The following is a 21,405-nucleotide window of genomic DNA, read 5'->3' on the forward strand; positions in this document are numbered from 1 at the left end:
CTTTGTAGGAAGCTGGTAATTACTGATTGCTTGCAGTAAGTCCTTAGGAGCAGCTTAGCCTTCAGAGGTGACCAGAAAATGTGCAAAGCCTCTTTCTTCACTGAGATTTACCTCACCCAAGGAGGCCCATTTTAGCATTAGCCGCGCTAATTCAGCTTTAAAAACGGAGGGGCCACACTAGTTTGGCCCTGTCTCTCTGCACTGATCCACTGGTATCATCTTATTCCCGTGCTGATCTTCATTTACTGGGCCTCATAAAGAGAGCTACAGTATATGGAGGTGGCGGTGCCTTCTCTGTGAGGCAGTATTAACTGTCTACCCCCTCTGAGACTAGTCAACTAGGCTACATCCTCTCTCTGCAATGCAGACAGTGGAGAAAAGACTCCTTATCGCAGTTTAATCTCCTCACCAAGAGTCGACACCACTGCTAAAGCCAATGTGACTTTGTCATTCATCCTCTGGTCTCAGGACGACCATGTTTGTTCATTAAAGTGAAAGGGCGGATCGACAGAAAATGAAGAGGGGTTTTTCAGCAAGGACAAATCACAACATGGTAATGGGACTCCCTGAGATAGGGTCGAAGAGCAGCTAGATGGAGTGCCTTTGGCCGTGGGAGGGGTTGGCATTTGTACCTGCTCTACCTGCTGTGACCTGAACAAAATTAAATGCAAGAGAAAAAGAGAGGATGAAAATGAAAGGCTGTGAAGACCAAAGCCCCCTAAGGTCTGTGAAAACATCACCATGGGAAACCAGAGACCAGGGAGAGCCAGAGTGGGGTGCCTGTGTGTCAAACTGCCCCCAGTCTGAAGTCCTACATGCAGGGAGGAACAGCAAAAGATTAAGTTGACATTGCCCCACAGGTAGAACACTTGAAAAAGGCACTTACAATTATAAAGGCAGATCAATTTCATTGTGCAAACTGACAGCCTTCTATATAATTCAGGTCAGTATTTCTGTAGGGGCTAAAGCTCTCCTTTTTATGTTATTGTAATGTGCTATTAATTTGATTGATGGTGTTCTTGTCAAATCCTGAGGCCCCTGGGGGAGGGCTCAGTGCATTTAAATGTACTACTTTTCAGCAGGCCTGATAATGGACAGCTTCAGAGCTGAGAGGCTAGAGCACAACCACTCTCTGCCTCACTACTACAACATAACATTACAGAGAACAAAGACAACAGTGACATGCAGCTTCAGATCTGAGAGGCTGGCTAGAGCTCGACTATTCTCTGCCTCAACTTAACATTACCTGGAACAAAGTCAAGTGACATACCTACTCATTGAGGGGGGGGGGGGACAGAAAGAGAGAGAAGAGAGAAGAGAGAGAGTGAGTGAGACACAGACAGACAGAGAGACTCGTAAAGGCCTTAAGATACATTCAGATGTGTGCAAAAAGAGAACAGAATGACTACAATACTGTACATGAACCAGCACTGGAAATGATTGAGAAAATAAATGGTGAGCTAATCATTTCAACAGTATTATGGCACAGGACTTCACACCATTACTGCTAAGTGAACATTTATTTCTGACAGCGTCATTTACGGAATCAGTGGTCTTGTAATCGTTTGGTAATTCTGGTGTTCTATTGATGGGAGTTTTAGCGAGACTATTAGAATTAGGCAGGGTGGCCATGTGCTAAGAACAAATATCTCCCTCCATCCTCACACTGATGGACAACTAGAGAAAGGCAGAAGATCTGCTACGTAATGCAATGCTTTAGAGATGCATATAAACTAAAGTCACAGTCGTTTTCTAAGTGTATGCCTGTTTGTATAACCTGGGATGCTGTACTAGTAGTTACAAATATTCAGACAGAAAAAAACAAGACAAAACAGATTTAGCAAAAAATGTTTAATCTCTCCTTGATGCGTGTTTATTTACAAGTAATAAATCTGCAAAATAGGAAAGAGCAGAATATTTACACAAGCGTGAAACAGCCAACCTGTCACAGTTGCTTCAAGTCTCAAACTCTTAAAAAGGTATCAGAATTCATAAAGTATTAAAACTCTTTAGTTTCTATTTTTTTCTTAAATTTGTGTCTACATATTTTAATGTATGCTCCTAAGCCTTTTTAAATGTACTTTGAAAAAAGGAACTGCTTTCCAATACGCCATAATTAAAACAAACCAAAAGAGGGAATCAGGAGGACAAGGATAGAAGTTGTTCACTGGTGTGGCGGCAGAGTGGGGAACCTGTGACAGTGTTTTGAGTGGGCATGGTAAGGTGGTGGATTGTGGGTAATGGAGGGGTCGTAGAGGGTTGTGGGAAGGGGAGGGGGAGCTGACAAGGCACTATGTGCAAAGTGAAAGCTCTGTGTTCATCAAACAGCATCTGGATCTCTCCCTCTGGCTTTCCTCTCCATCTTCCACCCAACTCACTACGGCAGGGAGACGAGACAAAATAAGTACGGTTTTCTTCAAAGGAGTTCTGTAGCGAAGCCTCTTTCTTGTCATCTTCACACAACAAGTAGCATAGTAAAATAAAATAACATAAAATAAAAAGAAAACATGAGACCAACTGCCCCAGTACATACAATATAACTGTTGATATACTCCATAGAGTAAGTTTACTACACGTATCCATAATCCCCCCCAAGATCCTAATCATCATCATCATCAGAAACCTCTCACTTAAATAACAGAAGAGCCAAACGACATCAAAGCAGGAGAACCATCCTGAGACTTTAAAATGCAACCAGCTGTTTTACAATCACAGTCATCAAAGCCTAGTGTGTGTGGCGGGAGGGAGGCAGCACACAGCAACATTTTCCATCCACTAAACAAATGTGCTCAATCAGGGAATAAAAGATGCTTAACAGAAGAACATAGTAGCAGTTTAAAAATATCTCAAACCATCCCAAATAGGGTGAATGAACAGAAAAGTGGTCAAGTCAATGCCGATCCTCCACTACCTTCTCTGGTTTGGAAAAAAACAGTAACCAGCATATAACTCTGTTTAAGTTAAGAATTTCATAAACTAGTCTGTATGCCCTGCTCTCCGATATCAAGTACAGTACATACAGCGATTCCAGCCCTATGTGTTTGGTCGGGTGGGGAGGGAGGGATTGGCTGTAGGGTGCGGTATTGAACTTCATTGAGTTGCCAACACTAGGACAGGCCTGAGCTGGCCTGAGCTGGAAAGGAAAGGAGAGGTTGTCCGTATTGGAGGATGACCAAGAGAGGAGGAAGATGAGAGTAACAGCCCTGCAGGACACTGAGGTGAAACATGAATACTAAATATCCATATATTTTCAGAAAATGTAAATGTCTAATCAAATATAGGATGTGTTAAGAAGTCCTACTCCTAACTGATTAGGAGGAATTTGAATATCACATTAAACAAAACATTTTAAGTAAATACATTTAGGAGAGACTTTTCATTTTCATTAAATCCCACCACATTGGTTGAATCCTGATCTCGGATAGATGGATGGGATGGAAGGTTACATATCACATCTGTAGTCTGTGTGATCCACACGGCTCTCACTGGAGAACTGACCTAAATATTTCAGAAGTTTCTCAGAAATGTATCTGTGTCTTTCTTCTAGCCAGCCATACTGTATCTCTACTCTCAGAGGACAAGGGAAAGGAATGAAGCTTCTTGTTTTTGTACATGACCGAAAGGGAATCGGTGTAACATGTTAAAGGGAGACGATGCATTTCACAAAAGTATCAGATTTCTGAGGAAACAAAAAACCTTCGCCCAGTTAAAAACACTCACAAAGACTGAGCTACATCTCATCATCTTGTCACACATCACAGGTGTTTGCATTTCAACATATTTTTCACTGTTTTTTTTTCCATCTTCACAGCAGACTGAAAAACAAAGGAAAGACAACACTGAATGTGCACCTTCCTTGGCGCTTTAAAAGTCCTCTTTTTCCGGTCGGATGACGCTCGTCACAGATGCTGTTACGGAACGTAAGGGAAACCCTGGGAGATCTACTCTGCTAGCACTAACCATTGTTTGGTTGCTGCAGAGTACAAACACACAAACTCATACAACTTTCACCACTTCAACAGATCAACAATAACAAAGAAACCATCTATTTAATTACACTAAAATAGAACTGTTGAATGTTGAAGTCACTAGAGTGACAGTACTTGCTCTCATGTGGGGTTCAAATCATGAGGGATTACCCTTCGCTCGCTCAAAGCTTTACCTATGAACTTCTCTCATCTTTGTCTGCAAACCTCTTCCTCAGTGTCTACCATGACAGTCTGTAAGACTGTAACTCTAACACAGTGATCTACAGTATCTGAGGAACCTGAGGAGAGATAGCAGGTGGAACTTCATGAAGCCTTTAAAAGGGTAGTGGGTGAATTAAACCTTTGCTACATTTAGCGTGGTGCTAAAGTCCAATGAATCCTTCTGTGGTGTCTGACTTCTGTTGTACAGCAAAGCCCACAACATCACTGTACTGTAAGCCATGATATTTGCCTTCCAAAAAACCTTGAGGTCCCAGAACTAAAGTTATCTACTTCACTGTGGTCTGGAGCCTGTGCACAGAGGTGTGCATGGTCATGGGAGCAACCAAGAGGGCTGCTCATCCAGGTGGCTAACACAGAAGGCTGTTTTCATTCCCCAGAGTGGTATACAAAACCGAGCCTTTGGTCTTTCTAAAAGCCACAATAGCACTGTGGTTGTGTTAAATACCGGAACACCAAACAGCTACGGTATTTCCAGGACTATTAAAACATATGTTCTCCCAAGACAGGAAAGGCCCCAAAACTTTACGATTTGTTGATTTTCTTCTATTTTTTTTTGTCATTTAACTTTTTTTTTTTACTGTTCAGTCACGAGGCATGACAACATTTTAATCATAGCACATTTGATCTAAAGAAAACGTCTTTGCACTAAACAACATTGAAATAAAACATGGCACAGGACAAGGTTTCCTCTTGTTTTCATAGTTCACTCTTTGAAATAACAAATCCTTTTCTTTCAAAGTATTCTGTACATTAAAATGGAAAACTTTGACTATTTTCATTTGTTTCTTTAAAAATGAAGTTGTATTTATATATCTATATATATTTATATATCCTCTTCTTTTGATTTAGCTTTTTTGTAAATTGTGCAAATTCAGCAGTAACACAAGTGGCACACCACTGGAGAGAGTAGGTAGTTGATAAAAACACACCACTGGAGAGAGTGGGTAGTTGATAAAAACACACCACTGGAGAGAGTAGGTAGTTGATAAAAACACACCACTGGAGAGAGTGGGTAGTTGATAAAAACACACCACTGGAGAGAGTGGGTAGTTGATAAAAACACACCACTGGAGAGAGTGGGTAGTTGATAAAAACACACCACTGGAGAGAGTAGGTAGTTGATAAAAACACACCACTGGAGAGAGTGGGTAGTTGATAAAAACACACCACTGGAGAGAGTAGGTAGTTGATAAAAACACACCACTGGAGAGAGTGGGTAGTTGATAAAAACACACCACTGGAGAGAGTAGGTAGTTGATAAAAACACACCACTGGAGAGAGTAGGTAGTTGATAAAAACACACCACTGGAGAGAGTGGGTAGTTGATAAAAACACACCACTGGAGAGAGTGGGTAGTTGATAAAAACACACCACTGGAGAGAGTGGGTAGTTGATAAAAACACACCACTGGAGAGAGTAGGTAGTTGATAAAAACACACCACTGGAGAGAGTGGGTAGTTGATAAAAACACACCACTGGAGAGAGTAGGTAGTTGATAAAAACACACCACTGGAGAGAGTAGGTAGTTGATAAAAACACACCACTGGAGAGAGTAGGTAGTTGATAAAAACACACCACTGGAGAGAGTAGGTAGTTGATAAAAACACACCACTGGAGAGAGTGGGTAGTTGATAAAAACACACCACTGGAGAGAGTGGGTAGTTGATAAAAACACACCACTGGAGAGAGTAGGTAGTTGATAAAAACACACCACTGGAGAGAGTGGGTAGTTGATAAAAACACACCACTGGAGAGAGTGGGTAGTTGATAAAAACACACCACTGGAGAGAGTGGGTAGTTGATAAAAACACACCACTGGAGAGAGTAGGTAGTTGATAAAAACACACCACTGGAGAGAGTAGGTAGTTGATAAAAACACAAAATCTAAAGCTAAATCACACAACAACAAAAAAAAGGATCTGAAAATCAAAATGAAGTCCATGAAAGTAGATGAAGTCGCTGGCACGTCAGAAGCTTCCATTGAGAGGGGAGCTATATACATGAAGTCCTTTCTCCATAGCCCCCCCCCACAGGAGATATATATATATATATCTCCTGGCCTCTTTAGCCAGCTGCTTCACAGTCCCAGCTGTGGGTAGATGGATCAACACGGAAGAAAAACTGAAACCAGTGATGAAGACCGTTATGATAAGACACTTTCTCGGGGCGACAGACGTTACGTGTTTATAAATGAAGGGTTGTTTGGATGGGCCGGAGCCCAGGCCTAACTCTGGTGTGTCTCCAGTGTACTGCTTGTGTCCTTGCAGTCCTAATGCGTTGTGTTGGGGGTCAGGGGCTGGCGTCAGTGAGAGAAGGCCTTGCTGCAACCCTCTCCGCCCCTCAGTGGCGGGCCGTTCCTCAGCTGGCCAGGGCCATGGTGTCGATGACCTGCTCCAGCTTACTGCGCAGTCTCTGCCTGCGAGACTGCTCATCCTTCTGCAGCGAAGACAGGATCTGGGGAGGGAGGAGAGAGGGATGGAGAAGAGAGCGATGAGAGAGAGGAAGACATCATCAGGGTCGACCACCAGCAGAGAAAGTATATCAGAACATCTGTCAGTCTGTGTAAACAGCTGTTGAATCAAACATGCTGTCGTGGTGGCATGAGCAGGCAATTTATTGGTATTTACAATACCAAAGGCAGTTGATCTCTTCCCCGACAAACACAATACACTTGTTTAGTCATAGATAGGTGTGAACATGGAACGCTGAATTTCTACTATATGACATTGCATAGATGACAAATTTGATCAAACAGGCGGATGACTGTAGAAGCTGCAAGAGGTGGATATACATAGAAAGCACAGCTGAGGTGCTGTATTTACTATGGTATTGTGGGAACTGGAAGAGGAGGTACCGGTGGGTCCATCAGAGAGCTGTGTACTAGCTGTTAGGGTGTCATGCAGCAGGCTGCATTATGGACTGCTAAAGCGCCTTGTGTTAGTGCTGTTGTCAATTAGCTTCATAATATGTACCTTAATGGTGAAATAGCTGCATGCAATTATGGACATCTACTCAGTAATCTATTAATTGAATTAGAACGCCCACATTCCATTCATCAGGAACACAAGAGGGCTGATAGCTGGGACTTCTGCATCACCCCTTCAACATTCAGAAACAATGGCGATTCTATTCTGATCTCTTCATATTGTGACTGACAAATCTAACTCATTTTAATAATATATCTTTATCATTATGATGTCTATGCTTAATATCTTCATAATATACTGGTGACTGACCTCATCTTTGTACTTGATGATATAGGAGTAGATCTCATGCAGGGCACTCATGCTGTTGAACTGGCTGAGGTGCAGCCGGGACTGTTCAGCCAGGTAGGCACTCATGTCCTGGTCACTGATGGCCGGCATACGGGAGATGTCGGAGTAGTACCTGCAGGACAGGAGGGAAGCAGGAGAGAAGAGGGGTTAGGACTGGAGAGGACACCTGGAGAGAGAGGATACCTGGAGAGGACATCCTGGACTGGATAGGACACCTCTTTAGTTAGGTATGTGAAGGTCTGGATTACAAGGAGAAGTAGTTGTCAACAACCGTCTGGTCAACTCTCCATCACCATGAACACCTCTGATATAATTTGATCAACTGTTTACATGCTAAGTAAATACTACTGTACATCTGCTTGACATAAACCATGAGATGGACAATCTTACAGTCTGTGGAGTTGAGATCTGTGTCATAAATACCTCTCCACCCAGTTCTTGTAGTTGGGGATATCCTTTGCGTAGAGCAGCTTGTTAGAGGGCGAGTCTTTGCCCAGCTTGTGTTCTGATGTGGAGCAAGAGTCCATGAAGGTCTGGGCCACCACAGACAGACAAGCATCTGTGATGCTGTTCTTATGGATGTCAAACACAAACTGGGGGTTCTTGATCACGTTCACCCAGAACCGCAGAGGCAGACTGGGATGGGAGAGGAGATGTTTCATCATGAGGAGATGTGTCAACAACCATTCACATTATACAACCAAAACATACTCAATGTTGGTAATGTGTCTCACCAGTTACTCTTCCAGGTGTGCCGTACGTCTGAGTCTGATATGGAGTGTTTGTCGGCCTGCTCGTCCAGGAAGTCAAACATGTACTTGATGGCGAGAGGCAGGGCGCTGCCGCGGTGGGCCGTGCTGAAGATGGTCTCAAACAGGTCGTCCACAAACTTCTGTAAGGTACCCTGAGGAGAGGACAGAGGTTTAGTTGTCCGGGTTATTCTCCAATTACACACCTACAGATTTCAAATCAACCAACAGAGATACATTTATCCCCACAGCGACCAGCATCTTTAAGGGGGAGTGGCTGTGGAGAGGACGCCACGTTTTCCTGCTCCAACATCAAAGTACTGAGATGTGCTAGTTTAGCAGACAGACAGACCTACGTGAGCTATCGGAATTCCTTTCACTTCTCTGCATCACGCACCACGAAACATTCAATCCCACAACAAATGACCTGTCTCCTGCTATTTTCTCTTCTCTACCCCCTTTATATTTATCTATCTTGTTTTTATTATGAATCGAAATTGACCACCCAACAGCGTCTAATTTCCATGGTTTTCTTCCCCTACAATTAGGATGGAAACAATCAGCTCAGAGGCAGTTAGGCGAGAGGAGAGTGGCAGGCAGGCAGGCCGACCCTGTTTGGCCAGTTAACAGAGACTTGGCTGATATGAGGAACGCCAGAAGAATACAACACAACAACGGAGGCTGAGCTGTTAAAGAGACAGGCATATCAAGGGACTATCGAAAACAAAAAAGAGAGGTCCTCTTCACACAGGAAATACTGTTTACATTTTCGTGGTCCTAGAGTCAGAGAATGGAACACAGTTAGTTACTGCTCTCAATACATGTTAAAAATGATAATTGGCAAGAATGGAGTTCAAGGTTTTCATCTGACAGCGACGATATGGAGGGCATTTCAGTGACTTACTCAACATTCAGATGAGTTGACTTACATCAACAGTACTGTACATGTCTTTTACGAAGGTGTGATATACAGCAGGCTGGCCTGGTGTCTAGGTAATCTTACCTTGGTGGCGAGCAGACGGGTCAGATAGATCTCAGAGACCATCTTGCTGCCCCGGTCGCCCTCGCGCTGGTCAGAGTGGTCGTGGTTCTTGACCAGGTGCCACAGCTTGGTGCCACTCTCCAGGTCAGGGGTGATCATGGGGGTGCGGGAGCGCAGACTGTCTGGACTGCTGGCTGTCCGCAACATGCTCTCTGAACGGAGGCAAGAGAGACACAGGAACATCAGGACAAAGACAGATTAATCAGGAACACACAATGCAGAGGTCTTTAGAGGTCAATGGAACAAGATGACCAGAACAGAACACCAGTCTGACTCCCTGGTTCCATGCCCTATTGTGTTGTGAGAGCTTCAACTTGAGTTCAAACAGTGATACGCACTCATATAAATCACATATTTCAGGTCACAATTATGCCTTCAAAAATGTATATGACCCTTGCCAAGCTCTGCACATAGTGGACAAACATAAATTAGAAGACAAACATATTTAGTCTGGTGACTGACTAAATAACAGTCCCATTTAGTCTAGTGAAGAAAGGGCTCTTTGGGCTGTCTATCTGTCCGTCATCCAGCCAGAACAAAGACCATGCCAGCGTGAGGAGCAGTGTCAATCTGTCTGTCACAAGGTCACAGCCCATGATGCACTGGGACCTGACCCTTGAGATGGAGAGAACATTAATGAGCAAGACAACAGATCCCTGTAGCCTCTCTTATTGTCCGTCAGAGAGGTGGATGGATGGAGTGATTAGGCCTCAACTAAGGAGCGAGGAGAGTTAGCCGACTCATTACTCTCAATTGGCAGATTCTAACTAATTGGCAAAGTGGGAGAACGAAAACAGTGTGCCTCATTTCATTGAGGCAGGGCCAAGAGAGGAGATAGGAAAGAGAATCTGCTTTCTGTCTTATCATTAGCACACATTTTTACACCAGCCCTTCCATCTTTATCTCCCTCGCTTGTCCCCATGCCCTCTCCCCATCCCAAATGACCCATAATGTTATAGTGCTGGAAATAATAGAACCCCATACACATTACACCAATATCCTTCCTGCTTGTGATTGTGGATGAGTCAGGCTGTACAGGCTCCATTGTGTGAGTCTCCTCTCCTCCCCGGGGCAGACTGCCTCCATGCATTGCTTCATTAATAAAGCTGCGAGTGTCAAACTTCATTACGGTAAACCAAAGGATGCCTATCTACCGCGTTCCTCTTATCAGCCAGCCTGCTGTAGTTGCAGCCGGCATGGGAGGGAGGCTGCCTGGTGAGGAGGCTGGGAGGGTAGCCAGAATGCAGGGGCGTCAGTCCCTCTCTAATGTATGGAGGGAGGGATGAGAGGAGGGAGGGAGAGTGAGAGAAAAACAACTTCAATCTCTGTCTATCTCTCACACACTGTCTGAATGATGGCGTGACGCTCGGGGCTTCTGAGTTTCGGATGGCAGGGAGGGCCCCCTGGTTTTCAGGGCGAGAGGATGAGAGAATTACATCTCAGAAACTCACTGACACATAGAGACTAATGTGTGTCAGTGGTTCTGGGCTTGTTGATGCTTTCCGCTAGACCAAATCAAAAGAACAGTGGGGCATCAGAGCAAGACAACTGCCCTGAATGTTCCCAATTAACTCTACTGAGATCTGGGCCTGTACTCACAAAGCGTCTCAGAGTAAGAGTGCTGGTCTAGGGTCAGTTTAGCCTTTTCAATCATAATAACTAACAGCGGGACCTGATCCTAGATCAGCACTCTTTAGACACTTTGTGAATATGAGCCCTGTAGTATTTAAACAGCGCGCCAGAGACTAACTCCTGTATGTCATGGGTGGTAGTTAAAACCAGTGATGACCAAAGAGGAAAACAAAACCAGTGTGACTAAGATTGATCTCTATGCCAAAGACCCTGTTTGAGACCCCATTATATCAGCTTGTTCACACCGGAACATTCTGTAGTCACTCTCCTAGCAGCCAATTGGTCTCCTGTATTCCTACATCTATTGTACATTCATCATGAGGTTGCTACTACTACTACTGCTGCGGCTGTTGCTACTGCTGATTGAGTGTAATTCCATGGCAATCATGTCCATTGGCTTCTGGGGGAGAGTGGTGCACGTTTACTTCCGCTCTTACAACAGCCAGGGCTGGGCGATCCTCTCTGTGGACGAATAAACCAGCCTGGCTTTCACTGGCCTGTCAGCGTTGCTATTGTTGCTACCCCTTATCAACACAACGTCGAACATAAGGAGAGGGAGGGAAAACAACAACAAAGGTGAAAGCTTCGGAAAAAGGTTTTTGCCGGGGAGCTGGTTACACTGATGCGGTGTGGAGCTGAGGCTGTGTTTAAAGTTGTTAGCTATTGGTCTTCAGTCTTTGGAAGGAGGAATGAGCTGTCTGATGTAATGCCTGTCATTTCTGAGATGCTGAAAATGCCTATTGGTGGATTCATGGTTATCTCAGTTCAGAGAGGCTGAGAAAAATCCAAGAGAGCAAAGAAAGGCAGAGATTGAGAGAGAAATTAAGAGAAAAAGAAATATGAAGGAATGACTCACCATATCTGCTGAGAGACTTGGTGAAGGTAGAGGAGTTGGATATGTTGTAGGCTGAGTTCTGCTTTGGCACCAGAGCGATCACTGAGCCGTCCGTCACCTACAAGGAATGAAAAACAATGGTTTGTCTTATAAATGCTGTCGTGCCAATCACTCCATCCACTGTCTGTTTGCATAGATAAAACCGCCGAGGCAGTACACCCCAGCCCACCCACCACCTCTCTCTCCTCTCACCTGATAGTGGGCCAGTGTGTTGAGGTGTTTCCAGTCATTGTCTATCTTTGTTGTGACATCCTCATCCTGAAGGATGATTCTGGCCATCCTGCCCTGACGCCACTCTGTGATGAGGAGGATAGGAGGATGAGAATAGATCGCACGCCAACGCACACACACTGTAAACACAAACTGTAAACACAGTCTCCTCCTGGTATTCTTACCCAGGTCCATGTCCCCAGCCTTGGGTCTCTGGGAGTAGGGGCTGCCCTTGTACACTGCATCCAGCAGCTTCTCCTTCACCTGGGTGATGGTGTCACAGTTCAGCCCCTTCACCGTCACCTCGGGGGCGTTCTCGTTCTCCGGGTTCACACAGTGAAGTGTCTGATAGGGGAGGGAGGGGCAGAAATTAGGTCCAGCTCACGTCGGCTTACTTAGTTGGCATTTGCAGGAATTTGAGTTGCATATTCAAGCAGCAAGCACTAATTAAGGTCACTGAGGTAATGCAAAATCCTATCGCCCTTAATGCCTTCTCAAAGGTAAATAATATATTTGATCAAATATCATTATCGCCCTGTAAAACATTTCTATTTGACCGTACTAACCAGGGTCTTGTAGTCAATCTGCTGTCTGATGAGCTTGTCCTCACTGAGGGAGTAGCGCGCCTCTCCTGTGATGGAGTCTATAGGCCCCTTCTCCATCTGCTGCTTCATGGCACAGTACAGCATGAAGAGAGGCTCGCCCGCACACTCCTAGACACACATGGACACAGGTCATCAGTGACAGGCAAGGGCTGTATCTATATCTTAACAGGTATGCATATAGCAATGGACATCTAAATTGTTAAAAGGTTTGAAAAACAATGATAATAAATGCAACAGATGGAAAATGAGATATTAATATCGACTGAATTATAGCACATAAAACATTTTACTGGCACGGACAAATAATGAATGCAGTTCAGGAATTTGGGTGGGAATTCAGGTATTACATTTATTGTAAAATGTCTCCATTAATTTCTTAGAATGCACTCATAAATGTGACTCATTTCAGGAAACTAGGCGGTTGTCGCATGTCACTACTTCACAGGAGTGGCATTTGAACATAAACATTTATTTTATAACAAAATGCTTTTTTTTTTTCACGTTCCTTAATAACAAACTTGTATTCCATCAATAAATACAAATAAAATGGTTAAATTACAAGTCTAGTTTGGTTTAGCTACGAAAAAAGACAGGAACCTTCCCGTTAGCCATGATTGGCTGAGATAATGAATGGGCTGGACATGCCGTACGATGAGTTTGGATTGGTCTGCCATGTAGCATGCTTCTGTCTATAACATGAGCTGTTCATGTGTTGACAGTCCTTTCTACTGTGCCGTTTTTGAAATATTTATTTTTGTATCGTTTTTAAACCTTTATTTAACTAGGCAAGTCAGTTAAGAACAAATTCTTATTTACAATGACGGCCTACACTGGCCAAACCCGGGCGACACTGGGCCAATTGTGCGCCGACCCTATGGGACTCCCAATCACGGCCAGTTGTGATACAGCCTGGATTCGAACCAGGGTGTCTGTTGTGACACCTCTAGCACTGAGATGCTGCACCACTTGGGAACCAATATAACATTAGCCATCAAGAACTACAAAAGTTTTGCTACTTTTCTCAACAACATATATGCCCTGAATTTAGCAGGCGCTATCGACAGATCAGTTGGAAAAGGTGATGGGCTACTTTCTGCACATGCCACAGTCAGTGTCAACCTGTTATGGGGAGTGAATGAGGACCCAAAAGCGAACTAACTTAAACAGAGCTTCTTTAATAACCAAACATAGGTAGGCTCAGATAGACCGGCAGATTCCGACAGGACAGGACAAGGTTACAGCAAACATGACGATAGTCTGGCTCAGGCATGAAACACAACAAACAAGAATCCGACAAGGACAGGAACAGAAACAGAGAGAGATATAGGGACCTAATCAGAGGGAAAAAGGGAACAGGTGGGAAACGGGGTGAATGGGTAGTCAGAGGAGACAAGGAACAGCTGGGGGAAAGCGGGGGAGAAAAGGTAACCTAACAACGACCAGCAGAGGGAGACAGGGTGAAGGGAAAGGACAGAGACAAGACACAACATGACAGTACATGACAGTACCCCCCCACTCACCGAGCGCCTAATGGCGCACTCGAGGAGGAAACCTGGCGGCAACGGAGGAAATCCTCGATCAGCGCACGGTCCAGCACGTCCCGAGAGGGAACCCAACTCCTCTCCTCAGGACCGTACCCCTCCCAATCTACGAGGTACTGGTGACCACGGCCCCGAGGACGCATGTCCAAAATTCTACGGACCCTGTAGATGGGTGCGCCCTCGACAAGGATGGGGGGGGGGGGGGGAAGACGAGCGGGGGCGCGAAGGACGGGCTTGATGCAGGAGACATGGAAGACCGGGTGGACGCGACGAAGGTATCGCGGAAGAAGAAGTCGAACTGCGACAGGATTAATGACCCGAGAAATACGGAACGGACCAATGAACCGCGGGGTCAACTTGCGAGAAGCCGTCTTAAGGGGAAGGTTCTGAGTGGAGAGCCAAACTCTCTGACCGCGACAATATCTAGGACTCTTAGTTCTACGCTTATTAGCAGCCCTCACAGTCTGCGTCCTATAACGGCAAAGTGCAGACCTGACCCTCTTCCAGGTGCGCTCGCAACGTTGGACAAAAGCCTGAGCGGAGGGGACGCTGGACTCGGCGAACTGAGATGAGAACAGCGGAGGCTGGTACCCGAGGCTACTCTGAAAAGGAGATAGCCCGGTCGCAGACGAAGGAAGCGAGTTGTGGGCGTATTCTGCCCAGGGGAGCTGTTCTGACCAAGACGCAGGGTTACGAAAAGAAAGACTGCGTAAGATGCGACCAATAGTCTGATTGGCCCGTTCTGCTTGACCGTTAGACTGGGGGTGAAAGCCGGAAGAGAGACTGACGGAAGCCCCAATCAAACGGCAAAACTCCCTCCAAAATTGAGACGTGAATTGCGGACCTCTGTCCGAAACGACGTCTGACGGAAGGCCATGAATTCTGAAAACATTCTCGATGATGATTTGTGCTGTCTCTTTAGCAGAAGGAAGCTTAGCAAGGGGAATGAAATGAGCCGCCTTAGAGAACCTATCGACAACCGTAAGAATAACAGTCTTCCCCGCTGACGAAGGCAGTCCGGTGACAAAATCTAAGGCGATGTGAGACCACGGTCGAGAGGGAATAGGAAGCGGCCTGAGACGGCCGGCAGGAGGAGAGTTACCGGACTTAGTCTGCGCGCAGACCGAACAAGCAGCCACGAAACGACGCGTGTCATGCTCCCGGGTGGGCCACCAAAAACGCTGGCGAATGGAAGCAAGCGTACCCCGAACGCCAGGGTGGCCGGCTAACTTGGCAGAGTGAGCCCACTGAAGAACGGCCAGACGAGTAGGAACGGGAACGAAAAGAAGGTTCCTAGGACAAGCGCGCGGCGACGGAGTGTGAGTGAGCGCTTGTTTTACCTGCCTCTCAATTCCCCAGACAGTCAACCCGACAACACGCCCCTCAGGGAGAATCCCCTCGGGGTCAGTGGAGGCTACTGAAGAACTGAAGAGACGAGACAAAGCATCAGGCTTGGTGTTCTTAGAGCCCGGACGATAAGAAATCACGAACTCGAAACGAGCGAAAAACAGCGCCCAACGCGCCTGACGCGCATTAAGTCGTTTGGCAGAACGGATGTACTCAAGGTTCCTATGGTCAGTCCAAACGACAAAAGGAACGGTCGCCCCCTCCAACCACTGTCGCCATTCGCCTAGGGCTAACCGGATGGCGAGCAGTTCGCGGTTACCCACATCATAGTTACGTTCCGACGGCGACAGGCGATGAGAAAAATACGCGCATGGGTGGACCTTGTCGTCAGAGAGGGAGCGCTGAGAAAGGATGGCTCCCACGCCCACCTCTGACGCGTCAACCTCGACAACGAACTGTCTAGAGACGTCAGGTGTAACAAGGATAGGAGCGGATGTAAAACGATTCTTGAGGAGATCAAAAGCTCCCTGGGCGGAAACGGACCACTTAAAGCACGTCTTGACAGAAGTAAGGGCTGTGAGAGGAGCTGCCACCTGACCGAAATTACGGATGAAACGACGATAGAAGTTCGCGAAGCCGAGAAAGCGCTGCAGCTCGACGCGTGACTTAGGGACGGGCCAATCAATGACAGCTTGGACCTTAGCGGGATCCATCTTAATGCCTTCAGCGGAAATAACAGAACCGAGAAATGTGACGGAGGAGGCATGAAAAGTGCACTTCTCAGCCTTCACAAAAAGACAATTCTCTAAAAGGCGCTGGAGGACACGTCGAACGTGCTGAACATGAATCTGGAGTGACGGTGAAAAAATCAGGATATCGTCAAGGTAAACGAAAACAAAGATGTTCAGCATGTCTCTCAGGACATCATTGACTAATGCCTGAAAGACAGCTGGAGCGTTAGCGAGGCCGAATGGAAGAACCCGGTATTCAAAGTGCCCTAACGGAGTGTTAAACGCCGTCTTCCACTCGTCCCCCTCCCTGATGCGCACGAGATGGTAAGCGTTACGAAGGTCCAACTTAGTGAAAAACCTGGCTCCCTGCAGGATCTCGAAGGCTGAAGACATAAGAGGAAGCGGATAACGATTCTTCACTGTTATGTCATTCAGCCCTCGATAATCTATGCAGGGGCGCAGAGACCCGTCCTTCTTCTTGACAAAAAAAAACCCCGCTCCGGCGGGAGAGGAGGAGGGGACTATGGTACCGGCGTCAAGAGCTACAGACAAATAATCTTCGAGAGCCTTACGTTCGGGAGCCGACAGAGAGTATAGTCTACCCCGGGGGGGGGGGTGGTTCCCGGAAGGAGATCAATACTACAATCATACGACCGGTGTGGAGGAAGAGAGGTGGCCCTGGACCGACTGAACACCGTGCGCAGATCGTGATATTCCTCCGGCACCCCTGTCAAATCACCAGGCTCCTCCTGTGAAGAAGAGACAGAGGAAACAGGAGGGATAGCAGACATTAAACATTTCACATGACAAGAGACGTTCCAGGAGAGGATAGAATTACTAGACCAATTAATGGAAGGATTATGACAAACTAGCCAGGGATGGCCCAAAACAACAGGTGTAAAAGGTGAACGAAAAATTAAAAAAGAAATGGTTTCACTATGATTACCAGAAACAGTGAGGGTTAAAGGTAGCGTCTCACGCTGAATCCTGGGGAGAGGACTACCATCCAGGGTGAACAAGGCCGTGGGCTCCTTTAACTGTCTGAGAGGAATGTCATGTTCCCGAGCCCAGGTCTCGTCCATAAAACAGCCCTCCGCCCCAGAGTCTATTAAGGCACTGCAGGAAGCTGACGAACCGGTCCAGCGTAGATGGACCGACAAGGTAGTGCAGGATCTTGAAGGAGAGACAGGAGTAGTAGCGCTCACCAGTAGCCCTCCGCTTACTGACGAGCTCTGGCCTTTTACTGGACATGAAGTGACAAAATGACCAGCGGAACCGCAATAGAGACAGAGGCGGTTGGTGATTCTCCGTTCCCTCTCCTTAGTCGAGATGCGGATACCTCCCAGCTGCATGGGCTCAGCACCCGAGCCGGCAGAGGAAGATGGTAGTGATGCGGAGAGGGAGGCGACGGAGAGCGCGAGCTCCTTTCCACGAGCTCGGTGACGAAGATCAACCCGTCGCTCAATGCGAATAGCGAGTTCAATCAAGGAATCCACGCTGGAAGGAACCTCCCGGGAGAGAATCTCATCCTTTACCTCTGCGCGGAAACCCTCCAGAAGACGAGCGAGCAAGGCCGGCTCGTTCCAGCCACTGGAGACAGCAAGAGTGCGAAACTCAATAGAGTAGTCTGTTATGGATCGATTGCCTTGACATAGGGAAGACAGGGCCCTGGAAGCCTCCTCCCCAAAAACAGATCGATCAAAAACCCGTATCATCTCCTCCTTAAAGTCCTGATACTGGTTAGTACACTCAGCCCTTGCCTCCCAGATTGCCGTGCCCCACTCACGAGCCCGTCCAATAAGGAGAGATATGACGTAGGCGACACGAGCAGTGCTCCTGGAGTAAGTGTTGGGCTGGAGAGAAAACACAATATCACACTGGGTGAGGAACGAGCGGCATTCAGTGGGCTCCCCAGAGTAACACGGCGGGTTATTGATTCTGGGCTCCGGAGATTCGAAAGCCCTGGAAGTGGCCGGTGGATCGAGGCGGAGATGGTGAACCTTTTCTGTGAGGTTGGAGACTTGGGTGGCCAGGGTCTCAACGGCATGTCGAGCAGCAGACACTTCCTGCTCGTGTCTGCCTAGCATCGCTCCCTGGATCCCGACGGCTGAGTGGAGAGGATCCGAAGTCGCTGGGTCCATTCTTGGTCGGATTCTTCTGTTATGGGGAGTGAATGAGGACCCAAAAGCGAACTAACTTAAACAGAGCTTCTTTAATAACCAAACATAGGTAGGCTCAGATAGACCGGCAGATTCCGACAGGACAGGACAAGGTTACAGCAAACATGACGATAGTCTGGCTCAGGCATGAAACACAACAAACAAGAATCCGACAAGGACAGGAACAGAAACAGAGAGAGATATAGGGACCTAATCAGAGGGAAAAAGGGAACAGGTGGGAAACGGGGTGAATGGGTAGTCAGAGGAGACAAGGAACAGCTGGGGGAAAGCGGGGGAGAAAAGGTAACCTAACAACGACCAGCAGAGGGAGACAGGGTGAAGGGAAAGGACAGAGACAAGACACAACATGACAGTACATGACACAACCGGAGTGACTTGAAACAAAGCTGGCCAAACAAGATGTACTGTAGCTACAAACAAAACAGACTTAAATGGTTCCAGTCTGCCGTGAAGCATTCATCCGTGTATACAGGTAAGAGTCTAGCTACATTTTCAGATATACATTTCTAATTATGTCAAAAGTTTTTATTGCAAGTTAAAGCATACTGTTAGTTAGCTAGAAAACTTTAGCTTTAGCTAACGTTACATGTGATCTGTGTAGAAATATTATATCATATCGAATCAGAAATCCATCTGCGTAGCTAGATATAGCCTAATGTTAGCTAGCTAACATTGAGCCTAGTTTGTTAGCTTTAGCTACCTGCAGATTCATACCAGAGCTATGACAATGTTTGTTTTGGCGGTAGTATGAGTTGGGATCATTCCGGTTAATTGTTTAGCTAGCTAGCTACATGTCTAAATAAAAGACTCAATTTCAGCCAGATTATTACATGACCCATCCACTTAGCTAGATGTGGGTGAGGGGTGGTTATATAATTTCCTTCACATAACCCATCAATTTAGACAAGTGTGTCGGGTAAGCATCATCTAATAACGATAAAATATTTTTATCTGGACACTTTCTATTTTTGATATTGCTACTATGCAAGTACTATCACTGTACCGTTTATACCTTCTGTATCCTGTGCATGTGACAAATAAACTTAGACTTGTTTTACTATAGCGTGTGTTTACCACATGGCCTCATATGTGAATCCTTAAAGAGATGGGTGGGACTAAGGCTTAAGTGGGTGTGAACGATGGGTGTACGTACCAAAACACTGAAGGGCCATTTTCTCAAAAGTGGGGTTACAAGTTTATCAACTTTCAAAGCCATTACTTTCCCATTGTTCCTCAACTGCAGTGTATGATATACCATTTCGTAGTCACTACTTTTATCTAATGTAAAAAACACAATTTCAAATGTTGCTACATAAGACCGAATCGGGGCGGTCGGTCACATATAAAAATGGTTTTATTGTATCAGGTACATCAAAAATATTTTGTCTTTATGTGCCTCATTTACATAAATACACCGGGTGTATTTTCACATAGGAAGACATTAACATAAAGGGGTGGAACAGGGCTGCAACAACCAAACACCTGCTCTGTCTACCCTACCATCACTCACCCACTCAGTCTAACCTACCATCACTCACCCTCTCTGTCTACCCTACTATCACTCACCTGCTCAGTCTACCCTACCATCACTCACCTGCTCTGTCTACCCTACCATCACTCACCCACTCAGTCTAACCTACCATCACTCACCCACTCAGTCTAACCTACCATCACTCACCCGCTCTGTCTACCCTACTATCACTCACCTGCTCAGTCTACCCTACCATCACTCACCTGCTCTGTCTACCCTACCATCACTCACCTGCTCTGTCTACCCTACCATCACTCACCTGCTCTGTCTACTCTACCAGCACTCAACTGCTCTGTCTACCCTACCAGCAGTCACCTGCTCTGTCTACCCTACCATCACTCACCCGCTCAGTCTACCCTACCATCACTCACCTGCTGTCTACCCTACCAGCACTCAACTGCTCTGTCTACCCTACCATCACTCACCTCCTCTGTCTACCCTACCATCATTCACCTGCTCTGTCTTCCCTACCAGCACTCACCTGCTCTGTCTACCCTAACATCACTCACCCGCTCAGTCTACCCTACCATCACTCACCTGCTCTGTCTACCCTACCATCACTCACCCGCTCAGTCTACCCTACCATCACTCACCTGCTCTGTCTACCCTACTATCACTCACCCACTCAGTCTACCCTACCATCACTCACCTGCTCTGTCTACCCTACTATCACTCACCCGCTCAGTCTAACCTACCATCACTCACCTGCTTTGTCTACCCTACTATCACTCACCTGCTCAGTCTACCCTACCATCACTCACCTGCTCTGTCTACCCTACCATCACTCACCTGCTCTGTCTACCCTACCATCACTCACCTGCTCTGTCTACCCTACCATCACTCACCTGCTCTGTCTACCCTACCATCACTCACCTGCTCTGTCTACCCTACCAGCACTCAACTGCTCCGTCTACCCTACCAGCACTCACCTGCTCTGTCTACCCTACCATCACTCACCTGCTCTGTCTACCTTACCATCACTCACCTGTACTGTCTAGACTGCCTCAATTACTTTTGTCACACACTCTTGCATAATTCAACAAGTGTGTCAATAGCAGGGTACAGGATTGGCTCTAGATTACACCTATCTAAACATACTTTACAGTTTTTTGCAAGATCAGACATAACATCACTATAGTTTTCATTTTCGGAAATTGCTTTTCTTTTAGCACATCTAATTTCTTAACATTTCAACCATATAAAATTATAACTTTTTTCAATTTCACAAAAGTGGAACACATCAAAATAAAGTTATCTTTCTTCTCTTTCTTGTGATGCAAGTGTCGAGAAAGTGTGTTAAATCCCTGACTAAGCATTATTGTTATTATACATGTAACGGAAACGCAAGAGTATAAAAGACTCGCAAGAGTAAAATGAAAGCAGTCTAGTGAGATATACGTCACAAGTGGATTTTGCACCCCTCAAACACAGGAAATATGCTGGCAATGAGGCAACG

The 21,405-nt window shown here is 46.1% G+C and overlaps 1 protein-coding gene across 2 annotated transcripts in view; it reads right to left on the reverse strand.

Moving 5' to 3' along the window:
- Window positions 1-2,032: 2,032 nt before the first annotated feature.
- plxna1a (plexin A1a) overlaps window positions 2,033-21,405 on the reverse strand; it is a 279,597-nt gene continuing 260,224 nt past the window's right edge. The window contains exons 24-32 of one of the 2 annotated variants that reach the window (XM_036988338.1): window positions 12,581-12,727; window positions 12,200-12,359; window positions 11,997-12,100; window positions 11,766-11,862; window positions 9,239-9,429; window positions 8,221-8,390; window positions 7,910-8,122; window positions 7,448-7,598; window positions 2,033-6,665 (exon numbers count right to left, since the gene is read on the reverse strand). In XM_036988338.1, the coding sequence (XP_036844233.1) occupies window positions 6,570-6,665; window positions 7,448-7,598; window positions 7,910-8,122; window positions 8,221-8,390; window positions 9,239-9,429; window positions 11,766-11,862; window positions 11,997-12,100; window positions 12,200-12,359; window positions 12,581-12,727 (1,329 nt within the window). In that variant the 3' untranslated portion in view covers window positions 2,033-6,569. The remainder of the gene's footprint in view (window positions 6,666-7,447; window positions 7,599-7,909; window positions 8,123-8,220; window positions 8,391-9,238; window positions 9,430-11,765; window positions 11,863-11,996; window positions 12,101-12,199; window positions 12,360-12,580; window positions 12,728-21,405) is intronic. The other variant, XM_036988339.1, reaches the window with a different exon arrangement.

This window comes from Oncorhynchus mykiss, chromosome 9 (assembly GCF_013265735.2).
Source record: "Oncorhynchus mykiss isolate Arlee chromosome 9, USDA_OmykA_1.1, whole genome shotgun sequence".
Lineage (NCBI taxonomy): Eukaryota > Metazoa > Chordata > Actinopteri > Salmoniformes > Salmonidae > Oncorhynchus > Oncorhynchus mykiss.